The 16,376-nt window shown below is 48.3% G+C and overlaps 1 protein-coding gene across 1 annotated transcript in view; it reads right to left on the reverse strand.

Annotated features, from left to right (window-relative positions):
• The window catches only part of kdm6a (lysine (K)-specific demethylase 6A), a gene marked incomplete at its 5' end in the record, with an annotated part of 37,957 nt that overhangs the window by 6,242 nt on the left and 15,339 nt on the right, over positions 1–16,376 (reverse strand). The window contains 17 exons of the mRNA XM_080536838.1: positions 498–572; positions 686–741; positions 1,075–1,280; positions 2,406–2,511; positions 2,642–2,771; positions 4,135–5,063; positions 5,969–6,424; positions 6,556–6,663; positions 6,803–6,880; positions 7,329–7,433; positions 8,577–8,717; positions 9,651–9,870; positions 10,317–10,415; positions 11,151–11,277; positions 12,546–12,639; positions 14,367–14,401; positions 15,205–15,259. Of these exons, the coding sequence (XP_080392964.1) occupies positions 498–572; positions 686–741; positions 1,075–1,280; positions 2,406–2,511; positions 2,642–2,771; positions 4,135–5,063; positions 5,969–6,424; positions 6,556–6,663; positions 6,803–6,880; positions 7,329–7,433; positions 8,577–8,717; positions 9,651–9,870; positions 10,317–10,415; positions 11,151–11,277; positions 12,546–12,639; positions 14,367–14,401; positions 15,205–15,259 (3,020 nt within the window). The remainder of the gene's footprint in view (positions 1–497; positions 573–685; positions 742–1,074; positions 1,281–2,405; positions 2,512–2,641; positions 2,772–4,134; positions 5,064–5,968; positions 6,425–6,555; positions 6,664–6,802; positions 6,881–7,328; positions 7,434–8,576; positions 8,718–9,650; positions 9,871–10,316; positions 10,416–11,150; positions 11,278–12,545; positions 12,640–14,366; positions 14,402–15,204; positions 15,260–16,376) is intronic.

Below are 16,376 nucleotides of genomic sequence, written 5' to 3' on the forward strand. Positions count from 1 at the left end.
GCGGAGCATTGCGGAGCATCGCGGCCATCGCGCGACTCTTCAAACAGTTCAGAGTCGGATGATACAGAAAAAGTGCAGAAAAAAAATAAAATAAAAAAAGTTCTGCAGAAAAAGCTCGTTTTCTCTGTTTATTGGTCAAAATCAGGTGTTTTTGCTGAAACCACCCTATGTTCTACGGCCGATTTCTAAACACTCAAAGAGGCTAGAAACAAACTTTCTTTTTCTGATGAAAGAAGAGAGTCTAAAGTTTTGGTAGATATGTTCAATGTTTATGTAGTCCGAAAAGTCAATATTTGGTGGGTCTTCAAAGTTCAGCGAAAATGCCCCAAAAGTCTGGCAGTGTGGAGCTCTCCGCTCTGAACATGGCTGGCAGTCAAAGAGTTAATAACAGAGATGATTATTTTATTTTTTTTTCATACATGCATTCTGATGACTGCCTGTCTAAAAACCAGACGAACGAAAAAGGTATACTGCCAGAAATATTCAGCTCCACTCACTTCCTCTCATCAGACAGGTCGATGTTGGTCCCAAACTTGATGTGTTTGAAGGGCGCCTTTCTCCGCCGCGCCACGCTGCGGGAACACGGGGAAGGTAGTTAGACAGCTGCAGACGAGAGCTCACACAGACTACACACGACTACGGCTGCAGTGACGTGATTCTGAGATGGAGATGAAAAGGAGCTTACTTCTCCGAGGAGGCTGCCTCTGTGTCCAACTGCTCCTTCTTCTTATCATTCTCCTCCTGGGAAAGACATTTGAGGATCAGTCAGACTGATGCATTATTCATTTTCTGTTGTATTTTCCTCCCTTTTTGTAAATGTCTCGATGTATTCATGGGAAATGGGATACTGGGGTGAGGAGCTGTTTTTCATATGTAGAGGGTTTGAAGAAAGACAGGAAAGAAAACGATTTACTAAATAAAGAAGCAAAGCAAAAAGAAAAAGGGGGAAGACTGTTAGACTCTCTGACAGCTCCTTGACAGGGTCTTTTCTCAGACCAGCAAACACATCTCAGATAGGCAGCACTCTTGGTGGGTGTGAGTGTGTGTGTGTGTGTCTGTCTGTCTCATACTAACCCGTAGCGACTCCTGGAAAGAGGAGGCCTGATACTGGGCGTATTTGGCGATGGTCGTGTGCGAGCGGCTACTCTCGCAGCGCCACATCTTCCTGGTGCCACTCAGGTCCCAGTTCTCGTCAGTGGGCTGAGACAGCTGGGTACGGACCTCCACCAGGTGGTCTGGGTTGGCCTCCACCAGGGTCTTTGTGGAGAACAGACCCAGGTCTGAAAGGAGGAAGGGAGCCAGGTGGGTGAAAGAAGAGGAGAGTTAAATATACATACATAGACAATATATAGACAAAATATCAGCTTAAACTACTCACTGTTGTAGCGAAGCAGTGTAGCTGTTATTCAGAGTCAACATATTGGTGCACATAGAGTAAGCAACAGAAGTAGTAGACTGGTAGACTAACAGATGTAGTAGACTGGGGACAGAACGGTTAAAGGAACATTTAACAGATGGTCACCATGATTTGACAGCCAGTTATAAGTGGTCTGTTGTCCAAACAGTCAGGAATTTTTGTTTTGTTTTTAAATGGCAGCCTTTATGGGACCGTAAAGTAACGCCAGAATTATGAAATTCTACAAGGCTTATAATGCTGTGCGGCTCCCAGCCAGCCAGCCACAGAGGCGTGTCTAAGCTAAGATGCACATCAGTAAAACACAAGTGCTAGATGTATGCTTCCAGATGTAAACGAACCCGGCAGTAGCTAACTGAGGAACAGAAAGCTCACTCCCGCCTAAAGCTCCTTGTTTTCAAAACCATGTGATTACCCCAACATACATGACAGGGTAAAAATCCTCAAACTAGCGATAGCTAGCTTTCAATCTACAGAATGTTAAAGCCATTTTCACATGGCCCACACATTTGGTAGAGTGATTGGGGACAACGATTTTGGGAGGTAAAATGTTATGGGTGAAGTGGCCCTTTAACACTGGCTGGAGTGAACTGGTGGTGTTTCCTGGCAGTGGGACTGCGACTGGACTCCAGATACCAGATGTGTAATGACATCCTCTGCTTGCAGGTGGTGCTGTTGTCATACATGTCAAGTTCACCAACACACAAGGACCGCATGCATGCATGAGACACACCCACAAAGACATGTGAGCTAGCCCAGTGTTCCCAAACACAAACAGGGTTCAGAGCTGTTATCGTCGCCATCAAGGTGAAGCATAAAAAAAAATCCAAGGCGGAATGTTTGTATTGCTAATGCTTTTTGGTGTGGAGCCCTGAGCAGTGATGTGTCATTCACATTCATATCTGCAGAGTGTAACAAAAGCATGGCGAGAGCAAAGTGCAAGTGTGACTGTGTGTGTGTGTGACTGTGTGCACGCGTGCCTGTAATTTACCCAGTTTGAGAGCTCCGGCCAGCCCTCTGATGACGGTGACGGGGTTGGCTGGGTTTGTGCAGAACTGATGAAGAGGAGGAAAGAAGGCGTCCCTTTTATTCTCCAGCTGCAGACCAGAAGAGGAGAGACAGACAGAGGTCAGACCATGGGGGGGGGGGGGGGGGGGGGCAGGACCACACAGACCTATACCTAGACGACAGATACATCACTCCACATGTGGCTCTGGCTAGACTCACGTAGATGCTGGGCGTGGGCGGGTTGAGCTTGTCCTTTGGCAGCGAGGGAGAGGGTGGAGGGGGGGGGCGCGGCGGGGGGCACATGTCCAGGAGGATGCTGCTGCTCGATATACCATTCTTCCCCAGGTTCCTAGAAATCACATTCATCAATGGACCTCTTCATCCACCCCTTGTTCATACCGTAGATAACAACATTGTCAACAACATATGACACAGCGGTCACAACAGGGAACATGTGCTGTGGTTTCAAGTTTCACATTAAACAAGTGTGAGAGAGTAAAATAATTCTTAGGCTTCGGTTCCTTAACATTGCAGCACAAATAGACAAATAAGGCAAGATAAGCTGAACTCTGATCCTGCTTTGTCAAATAGTCACATCCTGATTGTGGTGGATAGGGATATGGACGTTGATGGGGTCTTTCCAGGCTCAATAGGAGGTTAAAGCCACGCAAGTATGAATATCCTTGTACAGGGATTACTGGACAGGAACTGTAACAGGCCACTCCCACAAATCAAACTAAAGGGACAGAGCAGGGACCAACCCTGATGAAGCATTGCAGGCCAGAGGAGGTGAACTGAAGAGCAAGTCAGTAACTCAGTAGACAAACAGCTTAAAGCTATCAAACCATGAGCAGTTATAAATGCAATGTGCTTACATAGCCATTATGCTCACCAACGACATAAAACACAGACACACACATAAACACACTGTAGAAACCAGCCATAGCCTCACCTCTCTAGAACCTACTGTAACACCTCTAGAACCTACTGAAACCTTAAACACCTCTCTGGAACCTACTGAAACCTGAAACACCTCTCTGGAACCTCCTGAAACCTCAAACACCTCTCTGGAACCTACTGAAATACCTCTCTAGAACCTATTGAAACCGTGGCTTACATCAAAGCACTTTTCATACACACACAAGCTCACCAAACCATCATCTATCCATCTAAGGAACGAGAGTACAGCCCTACTGGTGACTGAACTCCAGCACTACTGGTGACTGAACTCCAGCACTACTGGTGACTGAACTCCAGCATTCTTATGGAGACTCGCTCACCGAAAACAAAATGGTCGAAAGATAGGGGTGTAACGATACCGGAATAAATTGGTATGGGTCTTTCGGTTCGGTACGTGTGTGTACCGAATGAACGCAGCGTTGTTTTACCCACTGCACAATGCACATGCAAAAAGTTTTTGTGTGTTGGAACTTTACGTTGAAGTAATCTCAGGCAGTACACATACGCCAGAGAGATTTTACGTTGTGATCATTTTTATCCTGCTGTACTGAAAAAGTACCAACCCTTGACTTAAAATACCGAGGTACGTACCGAACCGTGATTTTTGTGTACCGTTACAACCCTAGTCAAAGGCAAACCACAGATCGAGATAAACGACACCAGTACTGTATGAAAGACTCAAAGACAGCATACACGACAATGCACTCTTAGATAGCACGATACAGAAAGAACTGACTGTGTCAGCTGCTTACCTGCATGCTTTGAGCACCTGGCTGGAGCTGGGGTAGATGGAGACGGAGGACCAGGAGGCCAGAGCAGGTCTGTGAGGGACCCCAGAGGGCTCCATCTTCACTGGGCTCTGGGAGTCCTCCAGCCCCTTGCCGTTGAGCATGGGGGCCTGGGCCTGGCCTGGGATGGTTCCGGTGCTGGTTCGGGTGCTGGACGGGCTGTTAAGGCAGGTGAGGCTGTTGTTGTTGTTGTTGGTGGGGGGGTCCGTGGATCGCGGTGAGGGGGTGGCGGTGGACATGGCTGAGAGGGGCGAGGAGGCCACAGAATGCTCCGACAAGGGCTTGGAACCTCCATGAAGACCTGGGTGGATGTTGTTGACCTTCTCCGGTGCCCCTTGATTAATGCCTACGTGATTATTATTGTTATCATCGTTAATGTCTTTATTGGCTTTTCCCATTAGCAAGGCTGAGAGCTGAGGATTGTCTGAACTGAGCGCGCCAGGAGAGGAGCTGAGCTGGGAGGGGCTCGCAGAGCTGTCCGTCACCCGCTGCTGGACGTGATTAGCTAATCCCTGTGCAGGGGCGGGACCGGGACTGAGAGGTGTCCCCGCTGAATGCCCGACGGTGCTCTCAGGACCCAAGGCTGCTGCAGTAGCCAATCCACTGCTGCTGCTGCTGCTGTTGCTTCCTGAAGGCGTGGTCTCTTTGGTGTGGGCCCCTGAGGTAGTAGCGGAGTGGGGGGGTGAGGGGAGGTGGTTCGGGGCACCCCTCTGTGGTGAGGAGGAAGAGAGGGAGGAACAGGAAGAGGAGGAGGCAGTGCAGGGCCCGGTAGAATGGCCAACCTGATTGAGAGCACCGGAGCCAGAGGCTGCTGTTCGGCTCCCGGGGGAGGGAGAGAAAGGAGGTTCTCCATTGGGACCTGCCGAATGAGAACCTGGACCTCTGTGAAGCCCCTGGAGAGAGAGACGGGAGAGCAGAGGAGGTTTAGTGAAATGGAATGGAATGGAATGGACTTTATTTGTCATTGCTACAGTACAGGTACCAAACAACGAAATTTAGGAGGGGTGGCTCCCCTGGTGTTTAGGAAAGGAAAAAGAAAACACATTTTAGAAAGAGCATAGATGCATAAAATCACAAGAAGGTAAGGAGCTGGTTTACATCAATAAAGGCTATGTACAATGGATGCTAAATGGACTGCACTTACAGTATATAGCGCCTTATTCCAAAGCGCTTTACATTGGCCTCTCATTCACCCTTCACACACACATTCACACACCAATGGTGGCAAGCTACCATGCAAGGCCGCTCATTGGGAGCAATTTGGGGTTCAGTGTCTCGGCCCAAGGACACCTCGACACGTGGACAGGAGGAGCCGGAGATCAAACTGCCGACCTTGCGATCATAGACCCCAGCCCCCGGCTCTACCTCCTGAGCCACAGTAGTCCCTGGCTGAATTGAGACCATACCCTTGCATCAACCATTCTATGGCTGACATAGCAAACATTCACAGCCAGGGATACAGACAGAGAGAGGGTGAGGGTGAGAGACAGAACACGTGACTGGATGAACAGCATTGAAACAAACCCAGGGCCCAACATAAAACTAGACAGACCAAGAGGAAGACAGAAAGTTAGTGATGAACAGAGAGCAACAGAGAGGACCTAAGTTAAAGAAAGCAAACAAGGTAGCCAGAGGGAGAGAGAGAGAAAGACAGACAGAGAGAATGAGTGTTCAACCAATGAGACAGAGAGAGAGACAGAGAGAGAGAGAGAGAGAGAGAGAGAGAGAGAGAGAGAGAGAGAGAGAGAGAGAGAGAGAGAGAGAGAGAGAAAGAGAGGAACATTGAGTGGTACTATACCTGAGTGGAGTTGGCGTGTTGCTGGCTCTTCCAGGCCTGTTCTGCATTACTGTTACTGCTGCTGTTGTTGTTGCTGCTGCTGCTGGTGGTGGTGGTGGTGGGGTTACTGGTGGCTGTGCAGGTGTGAGGTAGAGAGTTCTGCTGCAGGTAAGGCACATTTCCGTTACTTCCGCCACCTCCCGGTAACCCTCCAGGTACGGGAGGGTGATTATTGCCCACAGAACCCACGACCGACTTGTCCAGCTGCCCAGTGGGGGCGGGACTTGAAGAGTAAGGTCCGTTGGCCATTTGCTGAGCGGTGCAGGGGGACCGGACGGTTGTGTGTGTGTGTGTGACGGGGGAGGTCCGGGAGAGGGCTGTGTGGGGGTGGGGGAGGGAGTTTGGGGTCAGCGAGGGGTCAGCTGAAGGACCGTTGGGAAGGCTGGGCCGCGCCTGTCCCACCGCTGCATGTCTCATCTGGTCAATCAGAGAGAGAGAGAAGGAGTCAGTGTACAAAAGGATCAAAGCTTATATGATCTTAACAGTTTAATTGTTACGTTGTGTGTGTGTGTGTGTGTGTGTGTGTGTGTGTGTGTCTGCATATGCACCTGCTGTTGATGCTGCTGCATAAGAAGGAACTGGTTTTCCAGCTGTTCCAGCATCTGCACCTGTAGGGGTTTTAGGCTCGCCCTGTTCGTTCGTAAGTGATCCAACAGCTGAGGGGGGGGGATAGGTTGGGGATGATAGAACAGTTGTTAGTAGTTACCTAGCAACGCTGCTTTACAGAGTTAAAGTTCAGGGCCTACCCTTGACTTTGAAACAGCCGGATGCCCCGGGTGTAAAAGGAAACCCCACCTGTTGTTTCTGTGGTGTTAGGTGCCAGCTGGGGATCTGTTGTTGCCCTGGGGTGGTGGCCGACAAGTCTGAAGCACTCTGCGGGGTCAGAGAAAAAAACTAAAATCATCAGGGGTAGTGGTGGTCTAGTGGATAGTGAGTTGGACTTGTGATCGGAAGGTTGTGAGTTCAAATCCCGCCTGAAACCACACCACTACTAGTGTGCCCTTGAGTAAGGCACTTAGCCCTCAGTTACTCCAGGGGGAATGCCCCTGTAATTCGTAATTGTAAGTCGCTTTGGATTAAAAGCGTCAGCTAAATGGCAAAATTATTATAAATTATCTCAAGTTTGAGTCTTATTCAATGTTTCTCTCAAATCATAAAAAAAAAAAATGATTAAAAACAGCTTCATCATAAGATTAAAAAAGGTTATTATCCAAGTAACACTTGTGCTGCTGTATTAATGTAGCACAGTTGAGCCCCAGTGAGGACAGTATCCAGACAGCAGGTCAGGGCTTGGGGCAGGGCTGTGGTACAGGGGCAGTACCTTAGCAGGGCTGGAGGTGCGTTTCCTCTTGGCTGGGCTAGCCTGGCCGTCCGTGTGGAGGGCCTGAGACTGGCCTCCCTCACCCCCCTGGTGGGACTTACACGTCTGGGGGAGCAACACAGGAGCAGGGGGCAGGAGGGGGTACGTTACCATGAGTGGAGGTTGGCTGAGATAGAACTGATCATTTCCTGCCTTCACATCAACTTGACAACATCCTAGCTGTTGCGAGTTGAGTTTCTCCGGAACTGAAAGTGTGATTTGTTTGGTTTATCTCAGACGGGAACTTGTCCACTAGCCTCACCCGATGGTGAAGTTCAAACTATTCACTCAAGCATACCGTTAACATCAACTCCCAATATACTCGGGAGTCGTACAGTATTAGGATTTGGCCCATAGCAAACTTTATCAGTCGTTCTGAATCATAAACTCTCAGATTCCATTTGAGAATCTCGAGAAGGCACGAAAGTCTTTTTTTTTTTTTTCTTGGCAGGGGAAGTGAGGTGAATTCGATGTGAAATGTAAGAAAACCAAAACACTTGTGTGTCATCGCCATTTGTCATCCAAACTTGCAGTTCTCGCCAGAACAGTTTCGATGTCAAACAGTCGCCCAAGAAAAAAAGACAAGACACGAGGGTGGGTCAAACCCAGGATATAACCAATCAAAGTTCAGTTGAGTGAGATAAACCATACAACACACACGCATACACACAATACTATCTGATACCCATGATTCACTGGTAATAAGGGTATAGACAATGAAATCAGTATTCTCACACATTGGTGTCTATCAAACAACTAGTCGAGTTGACGGAATGGATGAGTGGAAATAGCACTGGTTGATGAATTCTAGTTTGAGTTGTGAAAAGGTACCAGACAAATAAATAGGACGTTAACGGTCCATGGGTGTCATAGGTTAGTGGGGGGGGGGTGATGGTAACTAGGTGATGCTAACTAGGGCTTTAGAAGGCTACTTATGGTGTTATCGGCCCAGTCCCAATTCTTTTAAATTGCATCCTCCTTTCCCCTTCTCCCTTCTTTGACATTTTGACTGATGGGTTTTGCTTGGTCGACAACAGGATTGAAACATTTCCTATGACTCGCTTGATCGATAGCCTCGAGGAAGGACACATTCTAAAGTATTGGAACAGGGCCCTACTGTGACTGATCATAGCTGTGTGTAGGGAGTAGGTTAGTGAGGATTGGTTTGGCCCGTAGCCGTAGCTGGGGGTCTCTGGTCTCTGTTCTCACCTGCGGTGCCTGTGCAGTGTTCAGGGCCCCCTGTCTGGACGTGAGCTCAGCGGGGATGGGGAGACTCCACGCCTCCTCAATACTAGGAAGCATTTTACTCTTACTCTGCAGACTACCTGGCTGTAGGTTACACAACTGAGCCTAGGAGGAATCGTGTAAAGACAAATGTCAATACTGAGCTCTGGTCAAGGAGGAAAGGTACACTACTGCTAGTGAGCACTTTAGATCTAGTGGTATATATAGTGCTCTAGAAAGGGTAGGTCATCGGTGGTTTACTTTACAGTACTGTACAGTAAGGATACCTTCTTAAGAGATGAGATAGAAAAGACCAAATCAAAAAGAATCACTCAAAAAATGTTCAATGCCATGAGATTATGCCTTACGATTACTGGTGAGAATGTGCTCAAACACGTCAATATGAATCACCGTTCATATCTCAGTTACCGAAATCCAAAACCACAAAAATACATCACAACCGAGTTACAACATTTAAAAAAATAAAAACACTGCCAATTAACATTGGTAACGCTGGCTTTAAAGAACAACAACAAAACCCATACATACATCTCACATACACCTCACATATACACAGCACAGAAACACAAGACGAGGACAGAAAAACGCCTGGTTCAGGATTACAGCACAGCAATCCAGGGAAGCCTTAACCAGCCTGGACCCCTAGCCCTGGGGGGTACTCCATCAACGTTGCTAAAGGAAAATCCAGGCGTATTTTGATAAGTCTCCTGAGATCAAAATAAGCCTGGATTTTCCTTTAGCGACGTTGATGGAATACCCCCCTGACCTCCACCCTCTCAGAGTTTGCAGACCTTAGCTAGAAGCCAAAACTGCTGGAAGCCCCTTGGTTACACCCGTTTAACTCCTTCAAATCTGCAAACACCAACAGGGGTGTGGTTCAGTGGAAGGGACCAGAGGATTTAGGTAACCCAAGGTAACCCATCGGTGCATAGGGACACAGCCCACACACAAGTGCGTGTACACACACACACACACGTACACCCCCACCCCCACCCACCCACCCCAGTCATGTGGGTGTTCAATCGTGCGCGTCCCTACCTGCAGCAGTTTAATGCGGTGTGTGAGCGCTGCGGTGTTGGTGCAGGCTTTGCTGCGTGTGGCGTTGATGTAGCACTTGATGGCGTCGTGCGGCTGGCTGCAGGACTCGTACAGCGTACCCAGGTCCATCCAGGCGGCCGAGTGGCTGTGGTCCAGTTGCACCGCGCAGATGTACGCCTGCAGGGCGTCCATAGGCTGGTTCTGCTGCTGGTACAGGACGCTGCGGGAGAGAGGGATGGTGGGGGGGGGGGAGTAAGACGATCCATCTAAACCTCACCAGATCCCTCCATCCTATATCTTTCTTTCTTTCTCTCTCTCCATTATTCTCTCCCTGACAACGACCCATCCCTCTCCCATGCCTCACCCCGTCCCTCACCCCATCCCTACCTCCCCTGTCGCAGTGCAGAGCTGCAGGGAGCCCGAGAGGCAGTACGGACCCACTCAGGACCTAGGAGCCCTTAAGCAGCAGTAGTCTCGACACACCCACACCCACACCCACACCCACACACACACACACACACACACACACACACACACACACACACACACACACACACACACACACACACACACACACACACAGCATCCAGAGGGGATGTCTCTGGCAGAGTGAAGGACAGGTGTGTCAGTGCGGCTTACCCTACCAGGTGTGTCAGTGCTGCTTACCCTATGGAGCACCAGGTGTCAGCGCTGGCCTCTGACTTGTCAATAGACTGGCGGTAGGAGATGAAGGCATCCTGGACCTTCCCAATACTGGAGTAGCACCTGGAGACGAGAGAGAACACACACACACACACACACACACACACACACACACACACACACACACACACACACACACTTTACCCACCGCAGCCAACAACCCTGCACAGAGAGCAAGAGACAGTCCAGACATGGTTTGGTTTGATCAGCTCTTAAGAATGGCCCTCCCACTAGCAATTAGTCACACTGCAGTTAAAAAGCTACATGTCGTCAAGACATCCAACACCAAAATGTCTAGCCTAGCACTAACACCTGCTCTGAAGGGCTCGGGTGACAGGAGGGCATCCGCTGCAACACTGCCTGATCTGAGCTCAGGTGAGCCAACCAAAGACAGTCACATGCAATTACCACACTACAGCACTTGGCTATTGATTGTTTAGGTATGAGGTAACATCAATATAGACAACACCTATATTGTATCAACCCCTGAGACAAGAGTACAAGTGAAAGATCAACGTGATTAGAACGAGAGGAATGGACTAAATCTGCCTACGGAGAAAGCAGCATTTGAGCTGAGCCCAGTGAAAGCAGAGTAGACTCGCTTTGCTGCCTTCAGGGCAATTTTTATCAAACACTGCGCAAAATGTACCTCACACTGTAAATGAAGAACACACAGGGACTACACTGCATAGGTGAACGCCTTAAAGCATCAATGCAGAAAATAGCAATCTAAACAAAGGACAAACATATAATAATAATAATAATAATAATAATAATAATAATCCCACAGCACCCTACCTGCCGAGGAAGTACCAGGACTGTCCAGAGTTGGGGTCTGCTTCTAGAGACTTCTGTAGACACTGGATGGCATAGCTGTCCTTAGTGCCTTTATCCCCTAGCTGCTCCACTGTGTGATGCATCCAGCCTGGAGGAGGAGAGGGGGGGAGAGGAGAGGAAAGTTCACCGGGCTGCCAGGTCAAGCTGTCCTCTCTGAAAGCCTCACCGGGGTCAGGCTCTCTCTTTCTGACGCTGCTGATTGAAGTCCAGGGGTTTGCACCAAGTAGCTAACAGCTACAATGCACTAGGTGGAACCGTACACTGCAGTCAAATAGTAGATTAAACCAATTCAATGATGGACATCAGACTGTCAAGAGACAGAGGGGTCTGCTTGTCTGCCTGGAGTGTGATGTGTAAAAAGCACCAGTCTCATAAACAGAGCAAATGGTTTGTCTGTCTGGAGCTTTCAGAGAAAGGAGGGAGGGCAGAGGGAGGGGGGTATTCCTCCCACACACACACACACACACAGACACACGTTGGGATGAGCCAATGAGCTCTCTAGCAGAAATCAGGCACTTCCATCAGGACACACACACACAGGCACACACACGCACGCGCTTCCCTCCCCGTAACACCTGTGGTGAGTCTCGCACTGGTAGGTCACCATGACAACCCCAGCAGGGCAGAATGGGAATGGTTTTACAACGGGGAGGGAGGGGGGGGGGAACGACAACGACACACATACTCTCAACCATGGAGGGTGAAAAGAAAAGATCTGTCGGTTTAGAGAGAAGGATGTCGGGAAAGGTGTGTATGCGTGCGTGCGTGCGGGGGGATATAAACTAACACAAACAATGAGCTGTTGCATCAGGCTCGCCCATGCGAGCTCTCAGGAGAATTGGGAGACTTGGGCAAACTGGGATGAGAGCAGCGAAAAACAGGCGTAGATGAGGGAATAGAGATCACAACAAGAAGTCCCTGTCCCACGGGACGCCGCATGATGCAACCCTTTGTCGGCAACTCGCCCACCTTGTTCAAATGACTACCATTATTTAACACCTAAGAAGATCATCCACCAACATATCCTCCACCACCCGCCGCTACAGAACAGAACATTGTGCGACAAAAGTTCTGCTTCGACGCCCGGCTGCAGTGTGTCCACTTGATTTGGACCAAACGTTGCAGAAGACGAAAAAAAAGAAAAAGAAAAAACGCCCAAAAATCCAAGACAGAAAAGCAAGGCGACAAGACAAGAAAGCTGACATTTCTGACACACACTAAACACACCAATAACAGCGAGACGTGAGATGAATGTCAACATGCTCTTAACGTATAACGGTTAGTCCTACTTAACGACAGCTAGGAAAAGGCAATGTAAGAGGGTAAGAGAGGCGATAGTAGCAAAGAGAAACGTACCCAACTGTTGCAGTGTAGTTGCCTTCACCTGTGCTGGAAGATTCTCTGTCTGTAGCAGACTCTCATACGCTTCTTTTGCTGCTCTGTATTTCTTCTGCAGACAGAAGGGGAGTGTGGGGGAGAGAGAGAGAGAGGGAGAGGGAGAAGGAGGGAGGAACAGAGAGACAGGGAGAGGTTGTTTAAGGCAGACAGAGGGGTCAGTGTGTTTTATGGTCTTTCTGACCAGGCACAAAGAGCCTGGAGACCTCCCCAGACCACCACAATGACCAGCCACACACAGACACACGCGCACGGGGGAGGGTCAGGCTAGAAGAAGAAGACAGACCAGACTCAACACGTCTGATTTGTGTGTGTGTGTGGGGGTGTGTGTGTGTGTGTGTGTGTGTGTGAATCATCCTACCGTTGGATTTGTTTGTATTTGGGGAAACATGAGACGACCACTCTGGAGCAACCAGTGTTTGTTGTTCTTATTGACCTTGGGTCTCAGTGTGTGTGTGTGTGTGTGTGTGTGTGTGTGTGTGTGTGTGTGTGTCTCAGCAGTCTGGAGATCCTGCTCTTATCAGTTGTTACATAGCCATCTCTCCAGCCACCCGCCTCCATGTCTGAAGCCCCTAAAGCTCACACACGTAATAAAGCAGTCTGGCCCTGGACCCTTCCTGTCTGGCCACCATAAACCCACCCCAGAGTAAACACCGTCACTGCAGGACCACAACACACACACACACACACACAGAAATAAAACAGCAAACACACACTATGAGACAGTAACACTGCCTGAAGTAAAAAAAAAAAATGCCATGAAACAAGTCCACAGGAATACTAGAAAGAGTAAAAAACAGAAAAGCACCTAGAGTGGTAACCTCCAGGCCCTGAAGACGTCTAGTGTGATCATTATTTACTGCTCCGTTGGGAGACGGGAACAATACAAGTGCGCGCGCGCGTGTGTGTGTGTGTGTGTGTGTGTGTGTGTGTGTGTGTGTGTGTGTGTGTGTGTGTGTTGGTGTGCGCATGCCTTGGGGAGCAGGCAGGCATGACAGATTACTACTCACTTATCTCTACCATTCTAGACAGAAGCAGGAGACAAATGAACACAAACCGGTTTTTGTTTCCCTTCACATTAAACCCTACAAGCCTTGGGGATATCCGGAATACTACACTTCACAACACTTAGCAACTACTGCTCTGTCTCTCTCTCCCTCTCTCTCTCTCTCTCAGGGATAATCACATTCTAACATTATCCAGCCATCGTGTTTCTAATAGGGAAGTGGTTGATGTTATGTAGAAAGATTGATGTTAACGAGTCTGCAGGGGCTGATATGCTTCATTCATATCTCCTATGGCTCTCTGCCCTTTTAATAGCTGAACCCCTTGGCTCATATTTGTATTTTTCACGACTACCCTGAAAGACGGCCAAATCTAACAAGTCCCACATTATAATGTAAATGGGATTTTGGATAGAAAAACATGTTGGAACCTGATTAAGAGTTAAGCTTGGGTTATTATGTACAGAAATAAGTCAGTTGTGCCCTGAATTCCTGAAATAACCATCAACACGTACTCAAAGTGGGTTCTCCTGTGACTATCGGTCGGTTTAAAAACCGTGATAAAGGATTTGTCATCTGAGGAGTGTACCTGTCTTAATGTTGTTATGTATTGTTCGTAGTAGGCTAATGTTATGTATTTGAATACAAGTAGGGCTCCCCCGAAAGAGACCGTAGTCTCAGTTTGATAGTCCTGTATAAATAAAGGGTTAATAAAAAAAAAACTAAAACATTTAAGAATGAATGCACAGAGTAGGAAAGAACCAATGTGATCGCTTACCTGAATCTCATATAAGTGAGCAATATGGAACTGAACTGTGGGGGAGAGAATACAGACAATTACAAATTACACACTGATCAAGCTGTCAAAAAATTTAAATCATATAAAAAAGAATTAATTCATTCCTATCAGTTCCTATTAATTCCTATCAGTCAATGATGTGGATGAATACAAGTGTGATGTATGGAGTCTGTATGGTACAAGACCACAGATGGGGGAGGGAGGAGGTTAGCTCCCCTGTGAGTGAGAGAGAGAGAGAGAAGGAGAGAGAGAGAGAGAGAGAGAAGGAGAGAGAGAGAGAAGGAAAGAGAGAGAGGAGAGAGAGCGAGAAGGAGAGAGAGAGAGAGAGAGAAGGAGAAGGAGAGAGAGAGAGAGAGAGAAAGGGAGAGAAGGAGAGAGAGAGAGAGAGAAGGAGAGAAGGAGAGAGAGAAAGAGAGAGAGAGACTCAGATCTGGAATCACAGCCTGTCTGTGCTGTGCAGGCAAGCAGATTTCTGCCACCCCTCCTAATGCTGTCTCCTAGGCAACCCTAGTTACAGGCAGACAGTCGGTTGGTTGGTTGGTTGGTTGGGTAGCAGCAACCCAGAGGAAAATTCTTATAATAAAGAACATCCAGCCAAGAGTCTGTGCCCTTTCCTTTAAGTGGATAAAAATGACACAGGCTACCTGGAAATGCCAGATTTAATAAGGCAGCACACATCAGGTAGCCTAGGAAAAAAAAACAGGAACAGGAGTGTGTGTGTGTGTGTGTGTGTGTGTGTGTGTGTGTGTGTGTGTGTGTGTGTGTGTGCGTGCGTGCGTGCGTGCGCACGTGTGGAGAGGGTTTAAGTGGTACTTACTTTCAGCTTTGGACAAAGTGCAGGTGTTGGAATCAATCAAAGCCAGGTGGAAATGCTGCCGAAAAAAAAAGAAAAAAAAAGGGAGGGTTCAAATCAGGCAAATGAAGCAATTGTACATTGTGTCCTTAACATAAAGGTTCACATGTTCATCACAGGATTGAGCTACAGAAAACAAATGTACACATCGACCATACTCCATTAAGACACAGAGGGGTGGATGAAAGAACAGTGTGTTGTGTTCCATCTCAATGTTCTCTCTCTGCACCATTGATATTGGGGTCCATCAAATTTAAACAGCATCCAGTAGTCCATAAGATATCGACACGTCAACAACAACATACAGCAGGTTTTCATGGCAGAAACAGACAGTTTTTTTCCCCAGAAGAACCAGTCCCTGTGTGGGTAATGGGACTGAAACACTGCCTGCATCAATCCTGGACTGGGCAGTAAAGGACACCTGTCACTACCCCCCCCCCCCCCCCCCCCCACACACACACACACACACCCCCTCCCCAGTCTGAAAACTGCTGAATATCTGAGGCAACCGCATAAGCCTAGAGCTTTTGAGCATCCAGCCGTGTCACTAAGACCCATGTGGTCGCTTTAGACGTGCAAGCACAGAGGAGCCAGGGGAAGACGGGCTACGGGTTATTGACTACAGTCTACTAGAGGCCAGCTGCAGAAAGGCATTTTGCTGCAACAGAATGCAGCCCTTAGATACACAGACCACAGACTAATACACACAGACACACACACAGTCAGACAGCAGCTGCCTCTGCCTCAACAATGACCCTACTACACTGCAGCATATATGAGAGAGAGAGAGAGAGAGAGAGAGAGAGAGAGAGAGAGAGAGAGAGAGAAAGCAAGAGAGAGAGAGAGAGAGAGAGAGAGAGAGAGAATGTGATCTTTAGAAACATTCTCCACCTCAAAAAAAAAACACCCAAGGTGGTCACTCCAGAGGTTAACTCTACAACACAGAGCCAGGCACTGAGTGCTTTCTAGTAGTAGTAGTAGTCGTATGTCCACACTCAGCAACCAGGACTCTTGAAAGCCTTGACTGGAATGCCTAGACAATGTGGACAGTTCCTTCTGTGGTCGTAAAGCCATGGTGAGAGGTGGCTTCAAGGCCACGTGCCTTGGCCAGGCAGGTTTCGTGGCCACTGATCAAG

Source organism: Nansenia antarctica, assembly GCF_963989245.1.
Source record: "Nansenia antarctica genome assembly, chromosome: 7".
NCBI classification, from domain to species: Eukaryota; Metazoa; Chordata; class Actinopteri; order Argentiniformes; family Microstomatidae; genus Nansenia; species Nansenia antarctica.